Source organism: Mobula birostris, chromosome 25 (genome assembly GCF_030028105.1).
Source record: "Mobula birostris isolate sMobBir1 chromosome 25, sMobBir1.hap1, whole genome shotgun sequence".
NCBI lineage: Eukaryota > Metazoa > Chordata > Chondrichthyes > Myliobatiformes > Myliobatidae > Mobula > Mobula birostris.
Genome location: NC_092394.1, coordinates 56,643,537 through 56,664,839, shown reverse-complemented (window position 1 = coordinate 56,664,839; position 21,303 = coordinate 56,643,537). Strand labels below are relative to the sequence as shown.

The window sequence follows — 21,303 nt, the reverse complement described above, 5'->3', positions numbered from 1 at the left end:
AGAAGGGGGAATCTGATAGGAGAGGACAGAAGACCATGGAAGAAAGGGAAGGAGGAGGAAGAGGTTAGGCGGTAAGGTGAGAGGGGAAAACAAGTCTGCTCCGCCATTTTATCGTAGCTGACACATTTTTCCTCTTAGCCCTAACACCCTGTCTCCGCAACCCTTCCCCCACGGATATCCCTTCATGGCCTGACCAATCAGGAATCTATCAATCTCTGCCTTAAGTATACCTGAAGACTTAGCCTCCACAGCTGCCTGTGGCAACGAATTCCACAGATTCGCTATTCTCTGGCTGAAGAATTTCTTCTTCTTCTCCATTCTAAGAGGATGCCTCTCTATTCTGAGGCTGTGTCCTCTGATCTTAGACCATAGGAAACATCCTCATCACGTCCATTCTATCATGGCCTTTCAGCATTCAATAGGTATCAAAATGGTTACCCCTCATTCTTCTGAATTCCAGTGAATACATGTCCAGAGCCATCAAATGCTGTTCATTATGACAAGCCATTTAATCCTGGAAACATTCTTGTGAACCTCCTTTGAACCCTCTCCAGTTTCAGCACATCCTTTCTAAGATAAGGGGCACTAAACTGCTCACAATACTCTAATTGAGACCTAACCAGTGCTTTATAAAACCTTAACATTATATCCTTGCTTTTATATTCTAGACCTCTTGAAATGAATACTAATATCACATTTGTCTTCCTCACTACAGGCTCAACCTGTATAATAACCATTAGGGAATCTTGCACAAGGATTCTCAAATCCCTTTGCGCCTCCTATTTTCTCTTCATTTAGAAAATAGTCAACTCTTTCATTTCTTCTACCAAAATGCATGACCGTACACTTCTCGACACCGTATTCCATCTGCCACTTCTTTGCCCATTCTCCAAATCTGTCCTTAGTTCTTCCTTAGCCTATTTCTTCAAAACTACCTGCAGCTTCGCCTATCTTCGTATCATCTGCAAACACTGCACCAAAGCCATCAATTCTATCATCCAAATCATTGACATACAGCTTAAAAAGAATCGGTCCCAACTCTGACTTTGTGGAACATGAGCAACTAACCAGAAGGCTCCCTTTATTCCCACTCTTTGCCTCCTACCAATCAGCTACTGCATTATCCTGTAATACCATGGGCTTGTAGCAACCTTATGTTGGCCACCTTGTCAAAGGTTTCTGAAAATCTAAGTACACAACATCAACTGAATCTCCTTTGTCTATCCCACTTGTTACTTCTTCAAAGAATTCCAACAGACTTGTCACGCAAGATTTTCCCGAGGAAACCACGTCAACTACGACCCATTTTATCATTAGATTAGATTAGGATTCTGCAGGGAGGCTCATGGAGTGAGCTCGTCTCTCTGGCTTCGCTCCATTCCCATTATCTTTTTTAACCTATGATCTCCTTGATCTAATCAACTTTAAGTACACCAGAAGATTTACTTTATCTTCCTGATTTACTGATTAATTGATTTCCTTTTGTAAACTGTAACTCTCGAGCTTAAAGAAATGAGTATGAGATCTAAAACCAAAGATGGGAAAGACGCTGATGGGAACAGAGGAAAGAAGAAAGGTGATTCCAAACAAACTGAATTAACTTACGAAGTTATGATGAAGTGTTTGGAGGAAATGTTTGAGCAGCATCGGATAAAATTATCTGAAAGTTTAACTGCTCAATTTGAACAACATCGCCAAAGCCTCAATGAAGATTTAAAATCAATCACGGATTCTTTGAAATCCCTGAATTCTGACGTTCAAAAACATGATGCTAAAATTTCTGAACTGGATACTAAATCTCAGAAGACGGACACAAAAGTTGAGATCTTAGAGAAGAATCTAGCTTCGACTACTAAACAACTCCAACACCTTAAATCCAAAGTTATTGATCTTGAGAATCGATCGAGAAGACAAAACTTACGTTTCATTGGCTTACCCGAGGATGTTGAGGTTGGAGACCCTGCAATATTCTTTGCTCAACTTTTAAAGGATTCGTTCGGTTCAGTTTTCCCCAACGATCCTCCATTACTCGACCGCGCCCATCGTATACCGTGGATAAAGTCGGCATCAGCTGTTTCCAAACCCAGACCAGTTATTCTTCGTTTCCATTATGTCAATGTTAAAGAACAACTTCTCCAGACTGCTCGTCGACAAGGGATGATCAAGTATCGCCAGCATTCCTTCAGGATAGTTCAAGATTACAGTCCTGAAGTCATGAAGGAACGACTGACTTTTAAACCTCTAATGTCGGAATGCTATCAAAAAAATCTCAAACCGGCACTATTGTATCCTGCACGTCTCAGAGTCTCTCTTCCCGATGGAAATCGTCGTGTCTTCCATTCTACAACTGCCGCTCGAAGCTTTTTGAATGATAATTTCCCATCTGATACAGACACCCTCTCTTAGTTTGTGGCTGGTGCTCCCAGCACCAATTTTTTTTCCTCTCTGGTGTGTTTTTTTTTAAAAATAAACCTTTTACCACCGTGTGATGAAGGTTTTTTATATGTTCAAGATTTTTGTTCTTTGTTTATTTCTATAGTTGTTATTCTATAACTTATATAGAATACTTATCTCTTGTGAATAACATCATTTTCCTTTAGTTAACCTTTTTTTAACTTTTCCTTTTTCATTATTATTGATGATTTGATCCGACGATCATTTTTAGTTATATGTTTCCTATTTTTGGTTTCCGCATAATTAAAATGGCCACTTGTCTTTCTTTTTGTATAACCTTCTTTGTTTTTTTTTTTCGGGACACCATGTTCTTATGCTTCTTCTTCCCATAATCCTTTTTTCTCTTTTTGGGAGCGATTTTTTATTTACTCGTTTATAATCAACTAATTATACGTATTGACATTAAGTTTTTTTTATTTCATATATTTTAGTAATTTTACTATGTAGACTAATTTACTATACTGTTTATTTTTTACATATATTAGTCTCCGGGAGGTCACCTATTTAACATATATTTTTGGAGTTGCCCCCTGCAGAAATGGGGTTAGAGTTAGTTTTAGTTAGTGCTTTCTTCAGCCTTCTTTGGCTTAGTTTGGGGCTCTTGGGGTTGGGGGGTGGGGTAGTCTTTTTCTTTTCTAATTTTTTCTATTGGGCTGATTCAGAACTACAAAGATGTCCGCAGTGTCAAGATTTCCGGTTCCTCTCTAATCATGTATTCCTCTTCCAATTTCATGAGCTCACATTATGGTTAACCCCTTACTTACCAAAGGGTTAATTTTCAATTATGGCTCATACTATTAATTTTGTCTCGTGGAATACAAATGGTTTAAACCATCCAATAAAACGGAAAAAGATTTTCAAAGTGTTCCAAAGACTGAATGCTCATATTATTTTTGCACAAGAGACTCATGTAAGGAAAGAGGACAATCAACGCTTCCTTAAGTTTTGGAAGGATCAACAATACCATTCAAATGCTCAAGCCAAAATTAAAGGCGTTTCAATTTTTATTGATCCCTCAATTACATTTATTCATCAAGACATTATTTCAGATCCTAATGGCAGATTTCTGTTAATTACTGGGGTACTTTTTAATAAAAAGGTCGCTATGGTTAATGTTTACGCTCCGAATGTGGATTATCCTGAATTTTTTAAACACTTATTCACTTCCTTTCCTAACTTAAATGAGTATATGTTGATAATGGGCGGTGACTTTATGTTTGAATCCCATGTTGGACAGATCCATAGGTAGTCCAGCTTTACCGAATAAGTCGGCTACTATTATTAACTCTTTTATGTTGGATTCTGGGAGTTCAGAAATTTGGAGATTTCTACATCCAAATGATAAGGAATTCTCCTTTTTTTCACATGTTCATCGTTCTTTTTCCCGAATTGATTATTTTTTGATTGACTCTCGTTTGATTCCATATGTAGTTGATTGTAATTATGACATTATTGCTATTTCAGATCATGCTCCAATGAAATCTTCCATCAAGTTAATGGACACCTCTTGTACTAGCAGACAATGGCGATTTAACCCTATTTTGCTTCAAGATCTGGATTTTGTCAGATTTCTTCTTTTCTACGGAGGAAGTTTCCAATGGAACTGTTTGGGACGCCTTTAAAGTTTATATTCGTGGTCAGATTATTTCCTATTCGGCTGGTTTGAAAAGACGTGTTAATAATGAAATACTTCTGTTGGTTGATAAAATTAAAGAAGTCGATAAAAAATATGCTATTTCTCCCAGTAAGGAGCTGTACAAACACAGAGTTGAACTCCAATTGGAACATAGCTTATTATTAACATCCTCGATCGAAAATCAATTAATGAGAACTAGAAGTGATTTTTATATTCATAGCGATAAATCGGGTAAATTACTGGCTAACCAATTGAAATTTGATTCCGTTAAACAACAAATTACTAAGATTCGCAAACAGGATGATACTTTCACAGTTGATCATGCTGGGATAAACCAAACCTTTCAAGAATTTTATACCTCTTTATATCACTCTGATTTTCCTCATGATTCTAATTTCATGCATGATTTTTTTAAGTAAATTGAGTTTTCCGAAACTATCACCTGAAGATTGCTTATCATTAGAAACTTCCATTTCAGAGGAAGAAATAATAACTGCAATCTCATCATTGAATTCCGGTAAAGCACTCAGTCCGGACGGGTTCACAGTGGAATTTTTAAAATTTTTTTCCTCCATTCTTTCTTCTAAGTTGCCTAGAATATTCAAGGAAGCAATCAGTTTAGGTAAATTACCACAATCGTTTTATGAAGCCTCTATTTCCTTAATTCTTAAAAAGAATAAAGATCCTACTGATTGTGCATCATACAGACCGATATCTCTTTTGAATGTAGACTCTAAAATTTTTTCAAAAATTCTAGCAACTAGGTTGGAGGTGTTACCTCAAATTATTTCCATGGATCAAACCAGATTTATTAAAAATCGCTATTCATCCTTTAATATTAGGAGGTTAATGAATATTGTTTATACCCCCTCACTTACTACCCTGGAATGTATTATCTCATTAGATGCTGAGAAAGCCTTTGACAGAGTTGAATGGCCTTATTTATTTAATGTTCTTAAGTAATTTAATTTTAATTTGACATTTATATCTTGGATTAAATTGTTATATTACTCCCCGGTAGCCTCGGTTTGTACAAATAATTATAGATCTCCTTTAATATTGCTCTTGAACCTTTAGCAATTGCTATTCGTGACTCGCCAAATATTTTTGATATTACCCGTGGAAACGAAATACATAAATTATCATTATATGCAGATAATTTGTTGTTATACATCTCTAACCCGGAGAAGTCAATTCCTGCTATTCTAGGTCTGTTGGCTCAATTTAGTAACTTCTCTGGTTACAAATTGAATCTTAATAAGAGTGAATTATTCCCTTTAAATAAGCATGTACCTATTTATGGACGTTTACCATTTAAATTGGTTACTGATTCATTTATATATTTAGGGATAACAATTACAAAAAAATATAAAGATATATTTAAAGCTAATTTTTTTACCTTTAATTGATCAGATTAAACTTTTATTTACTAAATGATCACCAATCTCTTTGTCTTTGATTGGTTGGATTAATGCTATTAAGATGATCATTTTGCCCAAGTTTTTGTATATATTTCAATCGGTTCCAATTTTTATCCCAAAATCTTTTTTTGATAATGTAGATTCAAAAATTTCCTCATATATTTGGCAGAACAAAAGTCCTAGGTTAGGTAAAAGGTATCTACAGAAATCTAAAAAGGAGGGGGGGGCTCGCCCTCCCGAATTTTAGATTCTATAACTGGGCAATTAATATTCGATATTTAAAATTTTGGTTACGAGATTTGGACGTATCTTTAAACCCTCATTGGGTAAATCTTGAATCTAATTCATTACAAGGGTTTTCCTTGGGTTCGGTCTTAGGAACTTTACTTCCTTGTACTTCTTTTAAATCGTATAAACAAATGAACAACCCAATAGTTAAGCATACTTTACGTATATGGTTTCAATTCTGAAGATTTTTTGGGTTTAATCAATTTATTCTAGCAAGTCCCATTATATCAAATTTTCTTTTTCAACCTTCCACGATGGATCAAGCTTACTTTGATTGGAAAACCAAAGGTATAATATCTTTTCGCGATTTATTTTTGGATAATTGTTTTATGTCTTTTGATCAACTCTCTAATAAATATAATTTACCCAGATCTCACTTTTTTAGATATCTACAGATTAAAAACTTTTTAATTACTGTCTCCCCTAATTTTCCACACCCATATCCAATGGACACTTTGGAAAAAATTTTAGATTTAAATCTCTCTCAGAAAAGTATAGTAGCAACTATATATAATATAATTATGAATTTATGTCCTGATGCTTCTAATAAAATTAAAGCTGACTGGGAAAGAGAACTTGAGATTAATATACCGACTGAAAAATGGGAAAAAATTCTTCAGTTGGTGAATTCATCCTCATGAATTCAACCTCATCCAATTACTGCTATTTTTGGATTACCAATGACAGACTTAAATAATTTAACCTCTTCATCACGAAGGATGATTGCATTTCTTACTTTAATGGTTAGAAGGTCCATTTTGTTGAATTGGGAAGAGATTAACCCTCCTAATGTATTTCATTGGTTTTCACAAACTATGGTGTGTTTGAATTTGGAGAAAATTAGAAGTGCAGTTTATGACCCTTCCATTAAGTTTGAAAAAACTTGGAGGCCATTCATTCAGCATTTTCATTTGATGTAATTTGATCATTTCCAAACTTGTTTTATCTCTCTGTACTGTTGTTGGAGGGGAATGGGGTCGTCGACACTAAGGTTTTCTTCTTTTCCATTTTTAAGTTGTTAGTTTTGCCCAAGTCTTTTAGTTTAGTTGATTAATTCTGTTTTTTTGGGGGATGGGGTTTGTTTTTTTTTTGTTTTGTTTTTTTTCTTTTTCATGATTTTTTTTTCCAGTTTTGTTTTGCTTTGTATTATCCATGGTTAGTTCTACATGATTGGGAGCTTTGTTAATTTACACTATTTGGTTTTGCAATTACTTTTTTAAGTGTAACAATACTATTTGTATTATTGCTGTGTTTTGTTTCTATATTTTGAAATTAATAAAAAGATTGAAAAAGAAAGAAAGATTAGATTCAACTTTATTGTCATTGTGCCGAGTACAGATACAAAGCCAATGAAATGCAGTTAGCATCTAACCAGAAATGCAAAGAATAGTGTTATTTACAAAATAACTGGGAATAAAACAGCACACAAATATAAAAGTACTGAGACAGTACAATATAGGTGCAATACTGCTTAGAAGCTGTGATGTGAGGTTCAGCAGTATCACAACCTCAGGGAAGAAGCTCTTCCTGTGCCTGCTGGTGCAGGAGCGGAGGCTCCTGTAGTGCCTATCGGATGGGAGGAGAGTGAAAAGTCCATGGTTAGGGTGAGATGCATCCCTGATAATGCTTTTCACCCTGCCCAGGCGAAAATAATTCTGTAATTATTTTCTTCAGTTCTTCTGGGAACTTTTCGGCAGCTTCAGTATCAGCCGAAGCACTTGCTCCAGTAAACATTAAAACTATGAAGCTGCCCTTGCCTCAGAAACTGATCAAACCACCCCTGACTATCTTTAAATTCCACTTTCATCACCATCATCCAGTGCTTTCTGTTTCAGCTTATTAAAAAGATTGACTGATTTCTCCTTAAGTATAACTTAACGGAGCACCACGCTTTGTGCACCCATCAATCCACTCAAGCAAGAGACTTTTCATTTTATCCATTACTGGATGCCAAATAAAAGAGACCACTTTGCTACCAGCAGAACCAATAGTAACATCGGCAGCTTTCAGGATTCTTTCTCTCTGCGTGTAAATAGTGGAAATGGTGGACACAGGCAAGTTCAACGCACACACAATGTCCATATTTCGTTCACCATGATCAAAATGCTTAATTACGTCCAGTTTTACACTAAGCACAACACCCTTACGAGCTCTCTTAGGCTTTTCCAATACCTTAGGACACATCTTGCTAACGGATGCACAAAATAAATCCAGATAAAGCACAGATGCTCACAGACACGTGTTTAAGCTATGGCAGCTTGATGCTGAGTGTAGTTCCCGGGGGAGAGGCTTGGCGGCGCTGCTCAGGGCCCGCGCTGCCTTTTTTTCGTAAAAGCGAAAATCCTCTTCGGTTAGCGAAAACAGGGTACTAATGTAGGTCTTTCGAAAAAGTGAAGCAAACTTTCGTAAAGCGGGGGACACCTGTATAGCTTTTTGAGGACATTACCAGGAATGTTGTCTACATGGATTTTAGCAAGGCATTTGACAAGGTCTTGCATGGAAGGTTGATCAAGAAGATTCAGTCGCTCAGCATTCAAGATGAGGTAGTAAATTGGATTAGACATTGGTTTTGTGGGAGAAGCCAGAGTGGTAGTGGATGATTGCCCCTCTGACTGGAGGCCTGTGACTAGTCAAGTGCCACAGGGATCGGTGCTGGGTCTGTTGTCATCTATATCAATAATAAGGATGATAATGTGGTTTACAGGATCAGTAAATTTGCAGATGACACCAAGATTGGGGGTGTAGTGGACAGCAAGGAAGACTATCATTACTTGCAGTAGGATCTAGACTGGCTGAAAAATGACAGATGGAATTTAATGCAGACGTGTGAGGTGTTGCACTTCAGCAGAACCAACCTGGTTAGGTCTAACACAGTGAATGGTAGGGAACTGAGGAGTGTGGAAGAACAAAGGGATCTGGGAAAACAGATCCATAATTCATTGAAAGTGGTGTCACAAGTTGACAGCATCATAAAGAAAGCTTTTAGCACACTGCCCTTCATAAATCAAAGACATTGGTGAGGCCTAATCTGGAGTACTGTGTGCAGTTTTGGTCACCTACCTACAGGAAAGATGTAAACAAGGTTTAAAGAGTATAGAGAAAACTTACAAGGATTTTGCCAGGTCTGGAGGACCCGAGTTATAAGGAAAGATTGACTGCGTTCTTTGAAACATAGAAGCTTGAGAGGAGATTTGATGAGGAGTATAGATATGGTAAAAAGCAAACAGGCTTTTTCCACTGAGGTTGGGTGGGACTACAACTAGAGGTCATGGGTTAAAGTAGAAAGGTGAAAAGCTTAAGGAGAATATGAGGGGAAACTTCTTCACTCAGAGAGTCGTGGGAGTGTGGAACGAACTGCCAAAACAAGTGGTGCACGTGAGCTTGACTTCAACGTTTTAAGATAAGTTTGGATAGGTACACGGATGCTAGGGGTATGGCAGGCTACGGTCCTGGTGCAGGGCAATGGAAGAAGGCAGTTTAATCGCTTGGCATAGACTAGATGGGCCAAAGGGCATTATGTGCTGTACTTTTCTATGACTATGCTGGCTATCTCCACTCTTTCAGTCCAGGTGAAGGTTCTTTACCTGAAACACGGATTGCCCAATTCCATTCCACAGATGCTACCTGACCCACTGAGTTCCTCGAGCAGTTTTATTTTTGTTCCTTTTAAACTTGCTGGGTTTGATGGGCAGTTCAATATTCTACTGTGCAGATTTTAAACAGGAGTGAATTAAAACTGTATTAAAGTATTAACAGGGCAATATCTAATAATCTGGAAAATCTGTTAGCCCAGCACCACCACCAAAGTCCCAAGATAATTATGAAGTACGAGACAACGGAGTGAACCATTGGGGCACCCTTTGAGAGAAGGGCAGTGCAGTCTGATGTGACCAGAATGAACATTAAATTTTCCTGAATGCTACTGGCATCACTTTGCTTTGGAAACTGAAGTAGAAAACCTCAGTTTATTAAAGAAGGACGACGTGTAGCAAAGCAAATATAGCTCCTCATTTAACGAAGGACACTTTTGATGGCATCATTTCTGGTTTATCTGCACCCTTGTGACTCTCTTGTCATTCTGGAGACGTGCAGCCCTTTCATGCCCCGTCTCTTCATCTCTTTTGCTGTTTGTCTCTGATCCTGGAGACGGGCATGCCTCTTCTCTTCTGTCTCTTCTTCTTTCATCTTTTTCTGTCCTGACTCTTTGATCCTTGAGTTGTGCAGCCCTGGCCTCATCCGATTCTTGTTCTCTCCCTCTCCTTGCCGCTTTCCAACAACGTTTGGCGTCATCTCTTGACCATAATGTCCCCCTTCCCTTTTCATGTGGCATAATTAAGCTGACCATTTTTTTAACCCTAATGCTGGATAGAAGATATGAAGCAGTAACACCAAAGGATGCTGATTATTCTTGATGATGTGGTTGGCTCTCTCCTAAATGGATGTGATATAATCACCGCTGTCCTTTGACTGCAGCAAAGGGTTTTATGGGTGTCTCGAAGTACTTCATTACAATAAGATTTAATTATCTCTTATTGATGGGTGGCAGTTCGATCTGTTCCAATCCTACACATGCTGATGGTGATTAGCAGAATGTCCCCTCGAAATAGATCTGCCCTGCCCTTTTGCTCCAGTAAGTGGCGCTGCTGAGGCTGGCCGTGCGCATGCATCGGGCTGTCACGTCCCGATTTCCATGATGGCGGATCGGCTCTTGGGTGAAAGCAAGCCTGTTGATTTTAGCAAATGAGCAATTTTATACGAATAAGTGACCCTGACCTTTGCCTGCACTCTGTAAGTTAGTGCATTTTAATTTGATTTAGCCAAAAAAAGTGCCGCTGTAATGCATCGTTTGCGCTAATTGGAGGTCACAAACAGACAGACAGAGCATGAGAGTTTTAGTAGTATATAGATACATTGAGTAAAAGAGAGTACAAAAAAAATTAGCAGGCGATATGGAATTCAATAATTTTTTTTTACATGTATGCAGATTGAAAGAAAGGTAGGACCTCACCTGCAAGATAAAGGGGAAGAATTGGCAACAATGGGAAATGGAAATGGAAATGGCAAGACTCTTGGCAGTGTGGAGGATCAGAGGGATCTTGGGATCTGAGTCCATAGGACACTCAAAAGCTGCTACACAGGTTGACTCTGTGGTTAAGGCAGCATACTGTGCATTGGCAGTATTAACCGTGGGATTGAGTTTAAGAGCTAAGAGGTAATGTTGCAGCTATATAGGACCCTGGTCAGACCCCACATGGAATACTGTGCCCAATTCTGGTCACCTCACTACAGGGAGGACGTGGAAACCGTAGAAAGGGTGCAGAGGAGATTTACAAGGATGTTGCCTGGATTGGGAAGCGTGCCTAATGAGAAAAGGTTGAGCAAACTTGGCCTTTTCTCCTTGGAGCGACTGAGGATGAAAGGTGGCCTGACAGAGGTGTACAAGATAATGAGAGGCATTGATCGTGTGGATAGTCAAGAGGCTTTTTCCCAGGGCTGAAATGGCTTGCACGAGAGGGCATAGTTTTAAGGTGCTTGGAAGTAGGTACAGAAGAGATGTCGGGGTAAGTTGTTGTGTTTTTTTTTCAAAAACGCAGAGAGTGGTGAGTGCCTGGAATGGGCTGCCGGCAGCAGTGGTGGAGGCAGAAACAATCGACTCCTGGATGGATACATGGAGCTTAGAAAAATAGAAGGCTATGGGTAAGCCTAGGTAGTTCTCAGGTAGTTCGGCACAGCTTTGTAGGCCGAAGGGCCTGTATTGTGCTGTAGGTTTTCTGTTTCTAATTCAGTGCTGTTTGAGAGGTTAGTGGCAATATATTCATTACCACGTGAGCAGTGAGTGAACTCTCCTCAGCAGACTACCCCAGAAGGTGGTGCTACTAACAATGTCACAAGATTGTTCTGATGAAGAGTCTTTCACGTGAATCATTAAAAGTTTCTCTTTTCTGCCTAACATGCTGTGTGCTTCCAGCATCTTCTCTGGGTTTTTTTTCCCCTTGTTTTCATTCAATGTTACAAGACCACTGTAAATATGAGGAGCCAATGAAAAGTTTTACAAAATTCTGAGCACACTGCATTCCATTCTTCCATTTAGTCCCACTCCCCCGCCTCCTCACCATAACCTTTGATGCCCTGGCTACTCAGATACCTATCAATCTTTGCCTTAAATACACCCAATGACTTGGCCTCCACTGCCGCCTGTGGCAACAAATTCCACAGATTCACCACCCTTTAGTTTAAAAAAATTTCTTCACATCTCTGTTCTGAATGGGCGGTCTTCAATCCTTAAGTCATGCCCTCTCGTACTAGACTCCCCCACCATGAGAAACAACTTTGCCACATCCACTATGTCCATGCCTTTCAACATTAAACATCATCAGCAAACTTAGATACACTACACTTGGTCCCCTCTTCCAGATGGTTAATGTGCATCTTGAACAGTTGCAGGCCCAGCACTGACCCCTGCAGTACACCACTCACCACTGATTGCCAACCAGAGTTAACACCCATGCACCCCAACTCTCTGCTTTCTATGAGTTAACCAATCCTCTATCCAATCGTCTATCACCCCCAACTCTATGTACCCTTATCTTATGTACAAGTCTTTTATGTGGCACCTAATTGAATGCTTTCTGGAAATCCAAGTAAAGAACGCCCATCTGTTCCCCTCTATCCACTGCGCTCGATATATCCTCAAAGAACTCAAATAAGCTTGTCAAACAGGACCTGCCTTTGTTGAATCCATGCTGCGTCTGCCTGATGGATCCATTTCTTTCCAGGTGCTTCGCTATTTCTTCTTTAACAATAGCTTCAAACCAGTTTCTCAACTACAAATAGTAAACTAACTGGCCTGTAGTTACCCTTCTTTTGCCTACATTCTTTTTTGAACAGTGGTGTGACATTCGCTATCCTCCAATCCGCTGGGACCTGCCCAGAATCCAGAGAATTTTGATATATCATCACCAAAGCCTCTACTATTAACTTCTGCCATTTCTTTCAGAACCACCGTACAGTGTGTCAGTGAGGCCCCAGTTCTGGACTCCTCCAAGGAATATATTAGAATTGGAGGTAGCCCAAAAGAGAATTATTAGGGCTATTTCTGTGATAAGCGGGATTTCCTGTCACAAATAATAAACTCTATATGAAAGAAAAGGGGCAGATCTTGTTGAAACTTGAAATGAGGGAGGGTAGACGTCAAGATGTTTCCATTACTGGGGGAACAAATTTCACAACATATGCCAGTGACATTAAATCCGATTCTGATTGGGAAATCTTGAACAAGAGACACAGATAAAAGGGGCAATTATTTAAAATCTGCATAAGAACATCTTCCCACCGAGAAGTGAATATCTGAAATTCTCTACCCCCACAGGTATGTGGAGGGTAAGATCATGGAAGATTTTCTAAAGAGGAGGAGGATCAATTTTTGAATTTGGGGAACTGAGGACTAAGAGAAAGAGTAATAAGAGTGATAATGAGGAAAAACTTCTCATTAAGAGTGATAATGAGGAAAAACTTCTTCCACAGCATGTGAATGGAATCGTTAGAAAAGCATTGTTTGCAGATGTGGTAGAAGCAAGTACCATTGGGTCCTTGAAGAGGGTACTGGGTAAACACAGTGTGATGAAAAAAATTGCGTAACTATGGAAAAAGAACCAGGCAATGGAGCCATGAATTAGGCAGCTGAAGAGACAGTGCAGTCATGATGGCCTTTTCCTGTCCTATAACTATTCTACAATTCAATGAGAAATGTACATGAGCAAGAACAAACCTGCAGGATTCTTTACTTTGCTCTCAGGATTGCTGCTTGCGGTTGATGCAGTCGCAGCAGAGCTTGGTCCTACTGCTGATGGCAGGTAGACATTCTTCTTAGCTTTGGTTGTGTTGGTCCCAGTCAGGCCACCAGGCACTCCAGTCAACAAATCATCATTGCTTCTGCTCTTAGTCTATTATACAAGGAGAAATCACAGACATCACAGGCCATTTTAAAAATAGTATTCCAAATTGCTTTAGAGTAACTCTCAAAATATGGTGATGTAGCAGTAACAAACCCAGTTACATCTATCTCTCAAATTAATGCACTACATTCTTGGGCAAGTAGGCTGACTTGTCATTAAGTGCTCCTAATGACAAGAGATTCTGCAGATGCAGGCAATCACATACGAACAGATGGAGGAACTCAGCAGGTCAGGCAGCATCTATGGAGAGGAATAAACAGTTGACATTTTAGGTTGATGAAGGGTCTTGAAACTTCGACTATTTATTCCACTCCAGATGCTGCCTGACCTACTGAGTTCCTTCCAGGGTTTTATATGTGTTAAGTGATCTGAATGGTTGTACCGTATAAAACTTTGGATATGTAAGCAAGGCCACATTAAATTTCAAAATATTCTAAGTAATGAACAGCTAAGACAAGACCATAAGACACAGGAGTGGAATGAGGCCATTCAGCCCAGAGTCTGCTCTGCCATTGCATCATGGCTGATCCCAGATCCCTCTCAACCCCATACACCTGCCTTCTCGCCATATTCCTTGATGTCCTGACCGATCAGGAAATGATCAATTTCTGCCTTAAATATACACACAGACTTGGCCTTCACTGCAGTCTGTGGCAGAACATCCACAGATTCATACTCTCCAGCTAAAAAAAAATCCTGCTTATCTGTTCTAAAAGGTCTCCTCTCAATTTTGAGTCTGTGCCCTCCCTCTAGTTCTGGATACCCCACCATAGAAAATGTCCTTCCACATCCACCCCATCTAATCTTTTCAACATTTGGTAGGTTTCAATGAGATTCCTCCTTGTATTCTTCTAAATTCCAGTGAGTACAGGCCCAAAGCTGCCAAAGACTCCAGATATGTTAACCTCTTCATTCCCAGAATCATCCTCATGAACCTCCTCTGGACTCTCTCCAATGACAACACACTCTTTCTGAGATATGTGGCACAAAACTGTTGACTATACTTCAAGTGCGACCTGACTAGTATCTTATAAAGCCTCAGCATTATCTCCTTGCTTTTATATTCTATTCCCATTGCATTTGCCTTCTTTACCACAGATTCACCCTGTACATTAACCTTCTGGGAGTTCTGCATGAGGACACCGGGTCCCTCTGATGTTTGAACCTTCTCTCCATTTAAATAATAGTCCATACTTTTGTTTCTCTTACCAAACACATTATTGTTCATTTCAACACTGTATTCTATCTGCCACTTTTTTTGCCCATTGTTCCAAATTGTCTAAGTCCTGCTGCAGTCGCATTGCTTCCTTAGCACTACCTATCCCTCCACCTACCTTTGTATCATCTGCAAACTTTACCACAAAGCCATCAATTCCATTATGTAAATTATTGACAAACAATGTGAAAAGTAACAGTCCCAATACTGACCCTGAGGAACAACATTAGTTACTGGCAGCCAGCCAGAAAAGGCCCCTTTCATTTCTACTCACTGCCTTTATGAAGTTTTAAGGGAATTGGGGGATGTAAGAAATTATTCTTGGATTCTTCTAAATAACCGGTTAAAATTAAATGCCAGCTTGTGTGTGCTCTATTCTGGATAGTGCGCAGAGTTTGTCCTTCGCTGAGAAATCTGCCTTCAGCTTGTTTAGATTAACGACTCACAGCTGTCCCTTTGGGAACGATATGAGGGCTGAGTTCACACAGGTCTACACACCATATCTCACGGTTTTACACCACTGAACTTGTTTCTAACGAAAGGGAGTAACTGTTAAAGACTGGACAGAACATTGCTTTTTTTTAAATTAAAGCTCTGATTTAGTGGACTCTCTTATCTAAGTAATTAAGTTTTGCTCCAACAGACCTGGTGAAGAAAAACAGTTTCTCTAAGTGCTCTTTGTTTCCTAGTTCTATAAATTGTAAAGTTTCTGCATGTTAGTTAGAAGCTCATCACGAGCCGCCAGAGAGAGAGAAGTATTCTGTCTTCCTGATGCCTGGCTCCGAGCTTCTCGCCGGCTGAATTCAAACAAATAAATGGTGAAAGGATAAAGTAAAGAACTGTGTGTGGTGTGGTTATTGGTCCGGCAAATTTAAGTTTACATTTGGTGCCATGACTCGGATCCCAACACAGGGAATGTTTCGCTGGGCTGAGTAAGCGACCTAGGGTTTGAATCGGACACAACTGAGTGGTAGGGCGCCCCAAGGAGTTTTACCTCTGGCCAATCCTTGTGTCCGGTCAGGGTTTCTGCCCCTTGCCCATCGAAACTTGTACCTTGACGGGATCCAACGGACCACCCGGACCAGGAGAATAAAGCAGTTGTTTTTGAGAGTACTAACAGAGAATAAGGCTAACAGTTGTTTTTGTGAGTATTAACGGAAAATAAGGCTAACAGTTGTTATTGTGAGATTGCTGCGGGTGACATTGGCTATTCTGTATTATGCTCGGAACAGGATTACGAACCTCGGTTGGGAGAAGCGGTCGTTGCTGCCCAATGAATTCGGTAAAGGGTTGCGCATGCCTCAGAATATGGCCGGTTGAAATTTGATGATAAGGATACGAGACTGGCAGCCCGGTAAATTTCTCACCTCAGCAGCAGAAATATGGCCAGTTGAAATTTGATGATAAGGATCTTCAGGTGTTAAGTGCTGCACTAACTAAGCGATTGGGAAACTGTGTATGGCCCTGGGGGGAACTTGGGATACATCCGCCTGTGAACAAGTAGTGAATTTGATTTGGAAAAAGAATTGCAGTAAAAAAATGAAATTATTGATTTAAAAGTGGAAAGATAAAACTGATACCAAATGGAATAATACTTTACTGGCCAGTTGGAGGAACAATGCCTGTGATAAAGGGGTGTAGCGGTATGTACGTCAGAAGGAAATCCCAAGAGTTGGGAAACATTAAAGGCAGAGTGCGAATGGGTAGAAGGGAGAAGAAAAAGAAAATGAGAGAAACAAAGAAAACAGGGAAAGGCAGATATGGACAGATGGGAAGGTTTAAATCGGTAGTGCCGCGCGCAAATTCTAGGGCCAATATGGGATCCCGAACCCATGTCTGGCATACCAACCCTATCTGAGGACAGTGACCGTGATGACAATTGGACATCCACCTTGTCCCCCACCTTACCAGGGGCCGAGTGCACCCAGTGCTCCCAAACCCCAATCCTCCCAGTACTCAGATATGGTGGCTGCTCAGGTAAAACAGCTGCGGCAGGGAAGGGAAGGCTCCCTATACCCTGAGATCCAGAAAGGGAATACCAGGGATTATTCCGAGACAGAGAGGGAAGAATCCAATAAAACCCCAGAGTTAAGGGGTCCACAGAGACAATTGCCCACCCGAACGCTGCCCAGTCCACGAGCAGCCGAGGAGGGGCAGCCTCAGTAATTCTTGTATGCACCTTGGAAGCCTCAAGAGATGATAATGATCATGAATCAGGCCCCCGACAGAAAAGAAAAACCAGCACAGTTTGCTTAGTATGTCCACAGTACTATACAAATGTATAATGTGACCCTGCAAGATTTATTTGGTCTCTGCTACATGATTCTCTCAGCTAATGAGGGTGGAAATGGAAGGCAGAATTAAGATACCAAACCTATCAGGAGTTACAGGCGGGAATCCAAATGAGAATGAACAGACAGACCAGATTATTCAAGCCTTGGAGTGTAAATATCACTAAAGTACTTGAATGCAAACCTAAGCCTGGGAAATCGGGACCAGACTATCGGGAGCGATTTGTGGCCTGCTATGGCACTTTCGCAGGAGACCAAGCCTCTAATAATGGTAATCCGTTCCCCCCAGTTTAATGCCTTACTGCTCCAATGCTTACCAATTAAGTTAGGCCAACATGAGTAGAACTAATAATATGGATTGGCCTGACAACGACTGAAATTGAATGCAATGAGCTTTGACATATTACTGGAACCCGGCTTTCGAATCCCGATCAACCTGAAGGGATGTAATATTAAAGGTGAATATGTTCAGCGGGAAGGATGTGAGAGGGCTATATCTGGGGATCAGCAATGGGAACAAAAACCTACCAAGGGACAGGTGGGGACAACAACCTGTTTAGAAATTGATAAGCCAGGATGCTTCCTACCCTAAGTACCACCCCTCAGGAGGAGCCCAATGTAATATTACAAGTTACTGCAATTCTGATTCCATTTATGATTGATACGGGGGCAACCACACCCACTCTCGATCAGGAAATAGTATCAGAAAAGGGATTCCAGCTATCAGATGCTAAAATCACTCTGTCTGGGTTCGAAGGCACGGAACACACGTTATTCACGTACCCAGCCACTACAGGTGGAATTCCAGGGGGACCCAGTGTGAGGTTTCATTTACAGCCACCACCAGTCTGGGGTGTAATCTTGCTCTGTCCGTTGGAAGTCGAGATTCTATGCACAGTCAAGGGTATCACCCTACTGTACAACCGACCCCCTATCCCACCCCAATGGTGGGCACTTAATCGGGACTCCACTTCGTTTGAACCCCCTCTGCCAGAGGCAGACCCTCATGTGACTCTGTGCTATGATCCTACGGGATACTCAACTGAGGAAAGCCAATATTATGCACCCTTCGAGGGACAGAAGTTCCCAGTCACGATGATTGGAGAGGTTAAAGGAAAAGAGGGCACTGCATTACTGGCCGAAGTTTCGGATTTCCTTTGGCGACAGACAGGGCTGGTGGTTCCCCATACCACCGTTAGGGTTTTGCCCTGGGTTCAAGCCAAAGAGCCTAGGGTTCCTTGCCTACACCCTGACGAAACAAGCCTCCAGCACCGAGGGGGACTGGCAAGAGTTGGCCGTGGGCCAACTCCAATACTGGAAGGAGTTGGAGGTGAAGACGGGACATCTGGTAAGACACTCTTTTAATATTGACCAAACCCAAGATGTTGTACCACATCTGTGGGTAATTTCAGGCCATGAAGTCGGCTGCACCAACTGCCCCTCCCCGATTCGGATCACCGTGAAAGAAGGACAGGCTCTCCCATCCCTTCTGCAATATCCTTCCTCCTAAGAAGGATGATGAGCACAAACGAGGAACCATGTGGTACAACATACACAAAATGCTAAAGGGACTCAGCAGGCCAGGCAGCATCTGGGAATAGGTAAAGAGAACAGTCGACATTTCGGGCCAAAACCTTTCGTCAGGACTGAAGAAAAAAAGCTGAGGAGTAGATTTAAAAGGTGGGGAGGGGAGACAGAAGGTGTTAGGTGAAACCTGGAGGGGGAAGGATGAAATAAAAAGCTGTGACGTTGATTGGTGAAAGAGACAGAAGGTCATGGAAGAAATAAAAAGGGGGGAGGAGCACCAGAGGGAGGCAATGGGCAGGCAAGGAGATAAGGTGAGAGGGAAAAGGAGATGGGAAATAGTGAAGGGAGAGGAGGTGGAGGGCATTACCAGAAATTTGAGAAATCTATGTTCATGCTACCAGGTTGGCGACTAACGAAACAGAATAGAAGGTGTTGTACCTCGAACCTCAGTGTGGCCTGATCATGACAGTGGGGGAGGCCATAGATGGCATATCGGAATGGGAATGGGAAGTGAAATTAAAATGGGTGATCACTGGGTGATCCTGTTTTTTTTCTGGCACATGGAGCTAAGGTACTCTGCAAAGCTGTCTCCCAATCTATGTCGAGTCTCACCGATATGCAGCAGGCCATATTAGGAGTCAGATACCCATGAGTGAAGCTGACAAAGAGAAGATGGCATTTATATGTCCACATGGATTCTTTTAGTTTGAAAGAATGCCCCAGAGCATATCAGGAGCAATGGCTACTTTCCAACGCGTCATGGAGAAGACTGTTGAGGATGTGAACTCGTTTGAGGTACTAGGGTACTTTTATGATCTCAGTGCTTTGGTCCACACTGGAGGAACGAGGCCTCTGAAGGTGTTGGATCATCTGAAAGCTGAAAGGTTAAAACTGTCACTGAACATGTGCCAGCTCTATAAGACATCAGTCAACTACATCCAAGATAGAGGCATTGACCACATGGCCTAGGCTGAGCGCTCTACACTATTCCTTGGGTTCTATGGGTACTACTGGAGATTTGTGAAGGACTACTTCAAAGTAAGCCACCCTCTGAATCAGCTTCTGTGTGGTTACCCTTCCTTGGGGAAGAATGAAAGGAGAAGGTGGTAGTTTATCTTAGCACTTCGGAGCCTTTTAGGGAAAGATGAGATGCAAATTGTGAAGAGGTCTTTCAGCTTCTGAAAGAGTTGCTGACTAAAGCACCCGTGATAGTCTTTGCAAATCCCCAGTTGGCATATGTACTGAATACCAATGCCAGCCGTGAGGGTTTAGGTGTGTTCTATATCAGGACCAGAAAAAAAGGGTTGAGACCTGTTGCTTTCATCAGCTGTAGTCTGTCACCCTCTGACTGAAACTAACCTATGCACAAATTGGAGTTTCTGGCATTGAAATGGGCTGTGGTGACAATACGGTGCCAAGTTTGTGGTGAGAACTGACAACAATCCACTGACTCGTATAGGGAACTCGGAGAAGTTGGATGAGATAGGTCATTATTGGTTGGCGGTATTGTCTGCTTATGATTTCAGCCTGAAATACCAGCCTGAGAGCCTGAACAATGAAGATGCATTGTTCTGACATTCACATGAGATTCTGGGAATGGATAGAGAGTGGGAGAGTGGTTCCTGCCTCTGGCGTCAAAGCAATGTGCCAGTTTTCTATCATGGGGAAATCAGAGGTAAGGCTATGGCATGACACAGCAGTGGATCACTTGGGAGTTCCTGGTTGCACCATTCCATAAGCTTATTGCATCTTGACCAATTTGTACCCAGGTCAGCATTCACTCTTTATGGAAGGACTGAGTTCCCGCAGCTGCTCTCTTCCTATGCGGATGGAAAGGAGTTTCCCATATTCTGATATTTACGAGAGTATTGGACTGCACCTTAATATTGTTTTCCTTCAGTCTTTAGGTGTTTTCTTTTTTGTGGATGATTGGTGGGTGCGTGATCTGTTAAGTTTCTGTGTCTAAGAGTGGGGTTAGGGATTTGGTGCCATTGTTTGCTGTTCTTTCCTGCAAGTGAATGGTTCAGTGATTGTTATTGTGGCTGCTTTTGCTGCGGGGTGGGGGGGGGGGGGGGGGGAGGTTTGAGGTCTGCGAGGTTTATTTTCTTTTTCATTCGGAGGACAGGAGTGGAGATTGATGTCTTTTCTTTCATCCATACTCAAGGTCTGTCTGTATTTAATGACTATCTGGAGTAGACAAATATCAGGGTTGCATTGTGCATGCATACTCGCCAACGTAAGAACCCTTGAACCCTCTCAGCACTGATGCACGGTCTCAAAATGTTTACAATTTCTTTTCCACCACTTTCAATAGTGGTAGAAGGGGAGAAACAGCCGAGGGAAAAGGAACAAGAGAAAATCTGCAGATGCTGGAAATCCAAGCATTTCAGCTTGTTCCTGCCTCACTGAACTTATATTTGCGTACCTCAACTGAGTTTTATACCCCCGGTTCAGTTCCTACATCTGTGACACTTCACACACTCTTGATCTTTTCAGTGATTTCAATTTCCCTGGC

At 41.1% G+C, this 21,303-nt stretch overlaps 1 protein-coding gene across 10 annotated transcripts in view; it reads right to left on the bottom strand.

Annotated features, from left to right (window-relative positions):
• specc1la (sperm antigen with calponin homology and coiled-coil domains 1-like a) overlaps positions 1 to 21,303 on the bottom strand; it is a 267,927-nt gene that overhangs the window by 199,610 nt on the left and 47,014 nt on the right. For all 10 annotated transcript variants that reach the window (XM_072243781.1, XM_072243776.1, XM_072243777.1 and 7 more), the window contains one exon: positions 13,568 to 13,742. In XM_072243781.1, the coding sequence (XP_072099882.1) occupies positions 13,568 to 13,742 (175 nt within the window). The remainder of the gene's footprint in view (positions 1 to 13,567; positions 13,743 to 21,303) is intronic.